General features: G+C 50.9%; 2 protein-coding genes across 2 annotated transcripts; one reads left to right on the top strand and one right to left on the bottom strand.

Annotated features, from left to right (window-relative positions):
* The first annotated feature begins 314 nt into the window (after positions 1–314).
* LOC112875764 (F-box protein At4g35930) lies at positions 315–4031 on the top strand. Its single transcript, XM_025939734.1, has 5 exons — positions 315–908; positions 2238–2656; positions 2748–2822; positions 3318–3427; positions 3512–4031. The coding sequence occupies exons 2-5, from the start codon at positions 2315–2317 to the stop codon at positions 3780–3782; spliced, it is 798 nt and encodes a 265-aa protein (XP_025795519.1). The 5' UTR covers positions 315–908; positions 2238–2314; the 3' UTR covers positions 3783–4031.
* Positions 4032–4362: 331 nt separating this feature from the next.
* Positions 4363–5927, bottom strand: LOC112875763 (GDSL esterase/lipase EXL3-like). The gene is made up of 4 exons (XM_025939732.1): positions 5629–5927; positions 5426–5556; positions 4842–5334; positions 4363–4761 (listed from the first exon to the last, which is right to left on the bottom strand). Exons 1-4 carry the CDS (start codon positions 5906–5908, stop codon positions 4577–4579), a joined length of 1089 nt encoding a protein of 362 aa, XP_025795517.1. The 5' UTR covers positions 5909–5927; the 3' UTR covers positions 4363–4576.
* Positions 5928–9927: the final 4000 nt, after the last annotated feature.

Below are 9927 nucleotides of genomic sequence, written 5' to 3'. Positions count from 1 at the left end.
CCTCCGGCCTGCGAATCCGTCCCAAACAAAGCCCCGCGCCGACGGAAACCACCCCAACGACCACCGCGGACGCGCGGGGGGAGAGAGATTCTAGCAGAATCGGATCCCGCCAAGACCCGAGAGCTGGTGGGGCCCGCGGTTTCCGCGCCGCAGACACCTGCACGCGCGGAAACCCGGCGACCTGGCAGCCTGCCTGGCACTCACACCCACCATCTGTGAGAAGGAGGGCCACACGTGGGCCCACCTGGCGCCCTTCTCACGCCCGAAGAAACGCCGTCGAGGCGGGGCCCCCTGGTCAGGGAGGGAAACGGGAGCCAGGCCCAGGCGCCGCCGCCGACCTCGGTTTGGAAGGCGTCCGTCTCGCCATCGGGGATCCCGCCGCGCACGTACGGCCGGGTGGCGGCCCGCGCCCCGAGACCGCCGTCCCCGGCACGGGCTCCGCGCAGCTCCTCCGATCCTCCCGCCGCGCCCGTGCCCACACTCTGCCGGTAGGTGGGCCCCGCGTCCTCTCTCTCTCTCTCATCCGGCCATGACCCACCTCCGAGCTCGTTTTGGCGCCAAGCCCCGTCGAAAATTTTCGGTTTTCCCTCCACGGCTCCACCACCTCTCGCCCCCACTCCCACGCCCCCGCCCTCGTACAAAGCCCGACTCATCTCTCTCCCTCTCTCTCTCTCTCTCTCTCTCTCTGTCGATTCCCGATTTCGCTCCAGCCATTAAAGCAGGGGAGCAATTTGTTGCCGTGGGAGTGCGGTCGCGGGTGCCCGCTGATTCCTCCTGCTCGCCCTCGCCGGCGGTGTGGTGGTGTGTGGGGGGAGCAGCCACCAGCCAGCTCGCGCCGTTCCGCATCTCGGCTCTCCCTTCGCGCGTGATGGGAGCTGTTGGGTCCTGAGCTGCCTGCCCTGTTCCAGGTAAACGCTTCTCCTCCTCCTCCTCCTCTTTCTCCCTCAAAAATACGGCGTCTTTAGCTGCATCCTTGCGCGTTCTCGCGCCACTGACCGAGCCGTGGGGATTAGCGCTACCACTCCTGACCCGTGATTCGTTTGCCGAGCGGACTGGGTGCGGGTGCTCGTGCTGCTTCATGACTCATCTCCTGCTAGATCTGCTGCCACGCGATAAGGGCGGTCGTTTTCGCCGCTTCTGTGGTGCTGTGGAGATGCTGCGGGTGTGAATTTCATGTCTTAAAGTTGGAACCTAATGTTGGCCGCCCGGATCTATGGTAGATTAGGGGTCTACCATTTCTTTCGGCGGCCAAATCGTCTCCCATGAATTTTATCTCCTGTACCTACTTGTAGTGTTCGATACTTGCTGTAGATGCTAATAAATCATAGCAACTGGGTGCCTTTTCAACCAGTTGAGGATTTCTCTTCAAAATCAAGATTTACTACACTAGAGACTCCACATTTAATTGGTGCTACATAAATGATTGTACTAATCGGCAAAGTTCTGTCCTATTTAATACTACTATTTGTCAGGGATAAAACATTTAATCGATCCTACAACACTTATTGTACCACTCATTGGCATTTGGCAAAATTTCAGTACTACTAGTACTTAATACTACTATTAGCCAAATATTTAATCGATGCTACATCAATAACTACCAATTGGTAAAATTTCAGTACCAGCAGTATTGAGTACCGCTATTAGTTGGATTAAATATTTACTGATGCTACAATACAAATCTCACTTTTACAAGCTTTCACTTCTTGTAATAGTCAATCAGCCAGGCTATGTTTTAACATTTGTCTTTGCATGCATATATCTGAGTTCTGTGTGCATGTACTTGAGGCAGTATAAAGTGAAAGGTGCTGATCCTTGGTACATCCTTTATGTTGTGTCTGAGGCTGCCTCTCTCCATAGAATAAGAAATCTCCCGACAAGCTTTAGTTAAAGAAACAACAGGCATCTTATATCCTTTAAATAATCTGACCCTTCATTTGTTGAAATTTTGCTGCACGATGTTGTGTCTAACGATTTGTTATCATGTTCTCTACTGCTGTTTAGCTATTTATTAAAGTTGAAATTGGTAAGTATAATTCAATAGTATCAAACATTGATTCACTCGACCCTGCATTGTAGCATAAAACTTTGTTAAATGATGGATACACATGTTTATACAGATCATCTTTTCAATCTGGGTGTTTTTCAGCAAAGTGATTGATTACTTAAAATGCTCTGTGACGGTGATAATTTTTTTGTTATCCTAATTTCTTTATTTCTCTTCCCTTGTACTCAAGCTGAGAGATGAAACTGGATGATAATCAAAGTTCTGCTACACCTGACACTTCCAATTTAACCGTGAACTGCAATCATCATGGGGTCTGGATCAGTGACTCTGAAGCAAAAGAAACGAGTGAAACATGCAAAGAACAAGTACTTGAAACCTGGTGCCCTGGCTCAGATTCGTTATACTAGGAGTACCAGCAGGGACATAGGGAAGAAAAGGATTCTGTTGAATGTGAAAGATGAGCTGGAGATATCGCCACAGGCTGAGGTTCTCTTAGAAAGCACAAGACCAATTTTATCCCCCGCAAGACTCAATTTTGAGCCGTTTGGTAGCAATAAAGGACAGATATTGCCAAGGACTCCGAGGACTCCTGATGCAGCTGAGTTTGATGGTGATTCAAGACTTGAATCGCTTCCACTTGATTTGCTGGTATGGAACTGAAACGACCACCCTTTGTTGACTTCAGTTTGTATTATATTTGTGGTGAACCTGATTTCCAGTGTTTTTCTTATTTGCAAAGATCAAGATAATGTGTTGCTTGCACCATGACCAACTGAAGGCTGTTTTCCATGTTTCCAAAAGGATTCGAAAAGCAGTAAGTATCATCTTTCAGTTGCTGTATCCTTTATTTGTCAAGTAGGATAAAGTTACCTTTTTCTCATTTCCTAGCTCCCTTACAAGCTGTAGTTACCATGGCATAAGCAGAGTAATTGATGTCAGCTAGGTGTGGAAATTGATAAGTCTTACTTTTTGTTTACTTACCTTGTTCTCTCCTGACTGACAATGATCAATGATGGTATCTTTTATTGCAAGATGCAAAAAAATGTTGCTTGCTCTTCTGTTACAAAATGACATCGTTCTACTTCTCATGACCTACTTGCGTCTTCCATATTTTTTTTCTAATCTTGGAATAATATACTTGTGAATGGATACATTCTTGTCAACTTTATCACTGTTTTTCCATGCCCAACAATCTGTTTGTTTAGTTAATTTGCATGCTCAATATTCTACATGTTTGTTGTGCACACTCAGCTAGTGCTTAACTCCTTAGTTGTATTGCCAAGCTCACTTATAAGGTAATCCAATCTAGGTTGAACTGGCGAGGCAGTACCATTTCAACTATACTACACCAGATCGAAGCAGACAGGAATTACTCCTAAACAAGACTCCTCTTCCAACGGAGCATTGGCCTTTCTTGAGGTTAGCTAGATTTTATTTGATTTACAGATAGTGCTGACTTATTTAACACTCTAATCTCTTCCAAAAACATTACATGTTCTGTAGAATCGATGGCAAGGATGTGCGTGTTTCCACCCCAAGGACCCCACGGGCCCCAAAACATGCTGCTCGCCTTTCACGCCTTAAGCTGGTTGATGTGAAGCCAATCACAGCAGTTCTTTTCCAGGAGTCTTCTACTTCTTTTCCTTCAAAGCGTCTCCGACGCTCAATGCCACCTGGACTGCCAAGACCTGTATCCAAAGCTGCACCCTCGCCTCGAGTTTTACGATACGAGGAGGAGCTTTGTGAAGCTGTGGCACAGAATAAGCTTCTTTGAGGATCCAACAAGTGTATTTCTTTCATCTGTAGTGTATAGTGTCAAGCCCCTTGGTAAGAATTTTGTCTGCCAGCTAGCTCCTAGTTGGCATCTTAGATTATTGTTACGGGTTAGATTTTAGACTAGTGTTAGACTGTCATATACCCTTATGCCATAAGTATCCAGTTTGCTTTACTCCATGGTTTTGTATATAGCACATAATAAAATGGACCCTTTTATGTATTTATTTATACCTAATCCTTTTGCCTGCGAAAGTGGTGTACTGTCCCCATTAATCTCAATCAGGATTCTGCAGGAATTGTTTCTCTATGTTCGCCTTTCGTCTGTTGAAACCAGGTTGGAATGAATCCTTCAAGAGCAGAGGATTTGCGTGAATTCATATGTATTTGTCAAACAGTTTGTGAGCCTGAGTGACACAACCTTGTCAATGGCTGTTGCTTGTTCTGATTTATACATCCTTGAATTTGACTGTCTAGGAGTAGGATTTTGTATGGTTGTAACAGTTTTATTCGGCGTTGCTGATTTTGCTCAGATACATTTTTTGTCACCAGAAGGTTCAAGTTTCTTGTTGCAACAGAAATAAGCAATTGGCTGCTGGCATATTATCACAACACAAACTGGGGACATGATAATGAACTGCTGATTGCTTTAGCTGCAGTTCAGCTACAAGATCAGAACACACTCAATTTCTTTGATCAGGACACCCAAGATTCAGCAAAAGCTTCTCAACTACAAACTGCGGTGTCATAGCACCGAAGTACGAAACCTCCACTGCGGTCATCATGAAATCCGTTTCAGAGCCCGTACCGGTTTATAATCTGCTCCATGAGGAGGTCGTAGCCTCTCTCGGTGAGGTGGTAGGTGTCCCAGAAGAGGAACTTGCTGGGGTCCCTGCAGGGGTGCGCCGTGTAGCGGTTGCACATCATCGTCACCTCGAACACCCCCGTTCCGCAGCACCCCCTGTTCGTCACGTCGAATCCTGGAAGCACGGAGATCGGTTAGGAAATGGCGTCATCGACTCGCATTTTTTTCGATGCGTTTTGGGTCGGTGCGGCTCACCGTAGGCGCCGGGGCGCTGGATCATGTCGAGCAGCGGCGTGTAGAGGTCGATGTACTTGAGCACGGAGCCCGGGAGCTCGGCGCTGCCGTTGAGCCGCTTGATCTCCTTCTCCAGCGCCGCGTTGAGCACGACGGAGGCCTGGTTGTACAGCGGCACGCAGTCCCGTTCGAGCCCGCCGGCGTTGGTCCGCTGCGATGGCACGCACCCGATGGGCGGCGCGCCGGCGACGTTGATCCGCCGCGCGCCCTGCCCGTACAGCTTCTTGATGAAGTCGGAGGCGCACCGCACGACGAACTCGATGTAGGACTCGAGGTCGTAGTCCCGCCGGAACGGCGTCGTGAAGTAGGTGTTGGCCAGGTCGTCGGTGCCTGTGACCACCATGTAGACGCTCGTCGCGACGATCTCGCCGGCACGCCGCGCGCCGGTGATGCGCTTCAGCTTCTCCTTGTACTCCTTGAACAGATCCAGCTGGTTGTCCATGGTGAGCACCGACTGACGACACGCATGCGACAGGGAAATCAGAAATGCGGGACGCGGAGCTGCATGCAGGTCCGGAGTTTCTTGGAACGGAGGGTTGGGTTACCACGAGCTCGGCGGTGAGGGGGTCGAAGCCGCAGCCGCCGGAGGCGAAGCTGACGCCGGTGAGGAGGTCGAAGTCGCTGAGCTGCGTGCCGAGGTACGCCGGCAAGTACTCCTTGATGCCCAGCCGGCTGGCTGCATCAGACGGCGACAAGGTGTTATCAATGACGCCCTGATCGGGATGTCGTGGGCGGCGTGCGTACATACCGAGGATGTCGCTGGGGACCCTGCCGTTGCTGAACCTGCCGGTGGCGTTGTGGCCGGGGAAGTCCTGGCCGTAGGGCGGGAAGTTGCAGCGGATCAGCGTGGTGAGGGCGTTGTTGTTGCCCGGGTCCACGATGGAGTCCCCGAACACGAACAGCGCCGGGGGGCGCGTCTGGTTCGCCGCCGACGTCGGAGCATCGACGGCGCAGCAGAACGGACGCACTAGCACCGCCGTCGCGATCACGAGCAGGAGGGATCGCGACACCGCTCGCTTGCTCGCCATGTCGGTGCTCTCTGCCTGTCTCAACTCTGACGCATGCTGTTCTTGGTGCAGGCTGTGCAAATATAATAGCAGAGAAACCGAAGTTGGAGAGACTTTCTGGTCATGGCTTGTATGATCTCCCCTCCATTTCTTGCGCAGCTTGATTTTGCCGATAACAATTCACAAGTTTTGGCAACTTACACTTTGGTTTTTCTTTGATGCGAGTCTATACGTTACGACCTATATCAGCTTGATGGCTGGAGGGATACAGTGATGGTGTACATGGCAGCAGATCGACTCAGCCGTTAGGTGTTTACGCTAATTCTAGCTTGGTCCACCGTGGCTGATGTTGGTTACCGTTGAACGTGTCGGTGGAACCGTAGCAAGTGAGCAAAGAACGCGCGAATCTTCTTACCAAACTCACCCACCTCCCAGCTTGGAAGAACAGCCGAGTTTTAACTGCTGAATTCAAACAAAGCTACATAAAAGTTCAGATTTCACCCATGATTGATACGCATAAATTTAAGGGGGGAAAATGACTATGGCGCACGACATGCCTTGAGAATTCTCTGTGAATGTAGGCAATTAGCACAGCTTACAGTGACTAGTGACATTTTTTTAGATAAAGGAAAATTCTAGCATTGAACATTCAGAAGTGAATGTCTACAGCCAATCGTTATAAAAATTCTTAGACTCTAAACCTTGAAACTAAGGAATTAATACAACAATAAGAAAGAAAGAGACTAAGAAAGAAAGCTAGAAAGACTAAGCTTCAAACTTTTTCTAAGTCCTTGCTTCAACCTTGTCTTGATCCTTATCAGCAACAAAATTAAAACTCTTCGTATCTATTGTCTTCTTATAAAATTGATGTGAAGATAGTTCTTTCTGCTTGACTGCCAAACACTTCATGAATATATCTTGTCGCGTAGATACCGTACTAAAGCGATCTCTACCACGAACTCCATCACTCTCACATCTCCATCCCTCCACACAGACCATGATCGCCCTCCCACGGACTACATAGTGACGCCCCAGCAGGAGAGCAACACATCAAGATGCCGCCGTCACCTGAACCAACAATTCGGTTCTTCGGTTTTCACCTAGAGCTATCCTTGGAGGTTGAGGTCCTCACAGCAACGCCCTCAAGAAGGAGAATGATGCACCATGGCACCATCATCGCCGGCAACGGTCGAAGACCGAGCAAGACTTTCGCCCGAGAACCTACACAACCTGACGACCACCCACCTCTAGCATCTGCCACCACAATCCCGCGACCCAAACAGCATCGGCTGCGGGCCGCCGCCCCCGCCATGGTGCAGGACGACGGGGTCGGGCAGGGCACCGCCACCATGGCCCACCGAAAGATGAGAGCCTGGGCTAAGCCCCCTCCGTCACCTACCTTGCGTCTCAGGCTGCCGGATCTAGGTGGTGTGGATCCGGATCGGCCCCCAGTCCGCTTGACTGCCACCGCCGCCGTAGCACGTCGGGGGAGGCAGCCGCGCCACCAGCCGCCGGCCTCCTCCGCGGGCAGTCATGGTACCGGCCGCCAGGCCCCGCCACGGGGAGCCACGCAACAGGCTGCCGTGCCCCGCCACGGGGAGCATCCGCCGCTAGCGACGGCCGCGCTGCCACAAAATATGGATGACGATGAGGCCGCACGACGGTACGAGGTTGCTGCCGTTGCCCCCCAACCCGCCATCTTGCCGGCTCCTTGGGAGAGGCCGGATCCGGCCTCACCGGCCATGGATCCAGCGCCGCCACCCCTGGGCCAGGCGCACGCCATCGCCGCTAGCAGACGCGCGGCCGCGGGGCGGCTATGAGAGAGCAGCGACGGGGATGTGCGAAGAGGGGAGCCGCGGCGGGGTGGCTCACCACCGGCAATGATGGGGGCCGCTGCCGTGGATGATGGCACGGGCACGCGCGGTGCGAGGAAGCCTCCAGTGACTATTGACATAATATAATTACACGCAAATGTCGTCGCTATAGGGTTTGGAACGCGATGCCGCGCTACGAAATTCTATAGACAGATTCCTATTGCAACCTTGGGCCCTATCATAGCTAAGGACTACGCTATATTGGTATAGTTAGCACTACTAAATAGTGCAGCGTTTAGCGCCGCCAAGCATAAATTGGATGTTTGTGTGTCCAAATCGAAGCGGAGTCGATGTCCAGCACTTGTCGGCCCAAATCTAGCCTCTCAACGCACACACACACGTGTGTGCGCGTGCGCGGCGTCTATTTATCGCACGCGCCGGCACATGCGTACTGTCGCAGAAGGCACAACCGCAGCACTGCTGGAGCTTTGCCGCTATCTTCGGTCGTCAAGCTGTCAGGTAAGACTGAATGAAAAACTCGTGGCTTGTTAGCTCGCTTGACTCGGCTCATTAGTGGCTCGGCTCGACTCGACTCGTTAGAATTTATTCACGAGTTGAGCTCAGCTTCCAGCTCGTAGAGATAATGAGCCAGCTCGGCCGGGGGAGGTGCTGAGATTCAATCGCCGCAATTCACTGAAAGTGATGAATAGACACCCCCTATGTATCGGCCGGTTGCTATCAAGAACCCTAGCCCTCACCGTTCCCCAACTCCATTGATGAAAGAAACATGGTGGTTCCATTGCAGCGGCTCGTTCGCTGGAGGCTGCGATCGCCGGCCTATCGCGTGGGGCGAATGCATGGTGCGATAGCTTCTTATGCTGAGGCTGAGACCGATGACTAGCAACTAATTCGCTTAGGGGTTGGGGCAAGTGTATTCTGCGGTGGCTGCTTCTCCTAAGAGTAAAATGTATATTATGGGCTTCCAAACTTTCGATGCCGATGTGACATGTTATCATGGTGTGCCATGATGGTGAAAACATGCAAAAAACTGATAGAAAAAATAAGAGTTTCAGTTTTAAATTAATCTGAAGATAAATCATCACCATGACGAAAATTGCGTACAAAACGAACATATCTAAACATGCTCATCAAGTGATTTAAGATATAATATTGCTGCAGCAAGATCAACCCTAACCAGATCATACTAGGATCATAGTAGGTATGAAAGATATAGTTATGGACAGAAAACCGTACGTTTCTTGTCTGACCGGAATAACCGGGTAAAGAAGACGATGGCGACGATCAGCACCTCCGCACGCTTGACGACGCTGAGTCGCGCCCCACTGACCAGGAGGAAGACGAGCTGTGGCGACGAGAACGTAGAGGACAGCGATGTGGAAGCGTTCAAGCAGTCGCGCAGAGCGCTTCCCAAAAACCTTATTTGCTCTCTCCCGGTGTAGGATCGCTGAGGACGAGGTTCCGGAGACCTACTCTCCCGATTGCCGATGCACGCCGACGAACGGGATGAAGTAACGTACGCGGCGGCGCAGCAGGCAGGTTGAGGCGTGTTGTGCGTCTTCTGTATATATATTTTTTTCGCACCCGTGTGTATCTATAGGAAGAAGGAACCGCTAGGGTTTTTGGCGTAAATAAAGTCGGTTATGAGTCCCAAAATTCCGCGCGTGAGATCCGTCACAGATTCGAAGTGGCAAAACAAATCTGCAAAAGAAAGCCGCGGCTCGGCGAGGCGAGGCGAGCGCGTGTTCTTTCTTCTTCCTCTCACCCACACTTGCAAGAGCATGGAGAGCATCCAACTATTTAAGTTGGATTTCCTCCACCTCCAAGTGGGACTAACTTGTTGCCATGCAACTTTACACTAATAGACCTTTAAGATTTTATTGGAATTATTTGAATGTACATGGTGAGTCTTTACACTAATGAACCCAAATATTCCAAAAAAAAATCCATTGTTTCTATCATCTTACCTTACCGTTTCCTCTCCTCTCCTCTCCTTCCATCTCTCTCCTCTCGCATGTGAGAGGCCTACTTTGACTGCAGCAACCTCTCCGGTAGCAAGTTTTCGGCGAGGGGGGCCAGCCTAGCGAGGTCCCTCGAGGCGCGGAGCACTCAAGGCGCTGGCTAACGCAGGAAGAAGCCAGCCGGCTATGGCCATGGCGGCCCGGCGCGCAGCGTTTCGATGCCAACGAGCTGGCGGAGAAAGAGCTG

Source organism: Panicum hallii, chromosome 9 (genome assembly GCF_002211085.1).
Source record: "Panicum hallii strain FIL2 chromosome 9, PHallii_v3.1, whole genome shotgun sequence".
NCBI lineage: Eukaryota > Viridiplantae > Streptophyta > Magnoliopsida > Poales > Poaceae > Panicum > Panicum hallii.
This window is presented reverse-complemented; position numbering and strand designations above follow the sequence as displayed.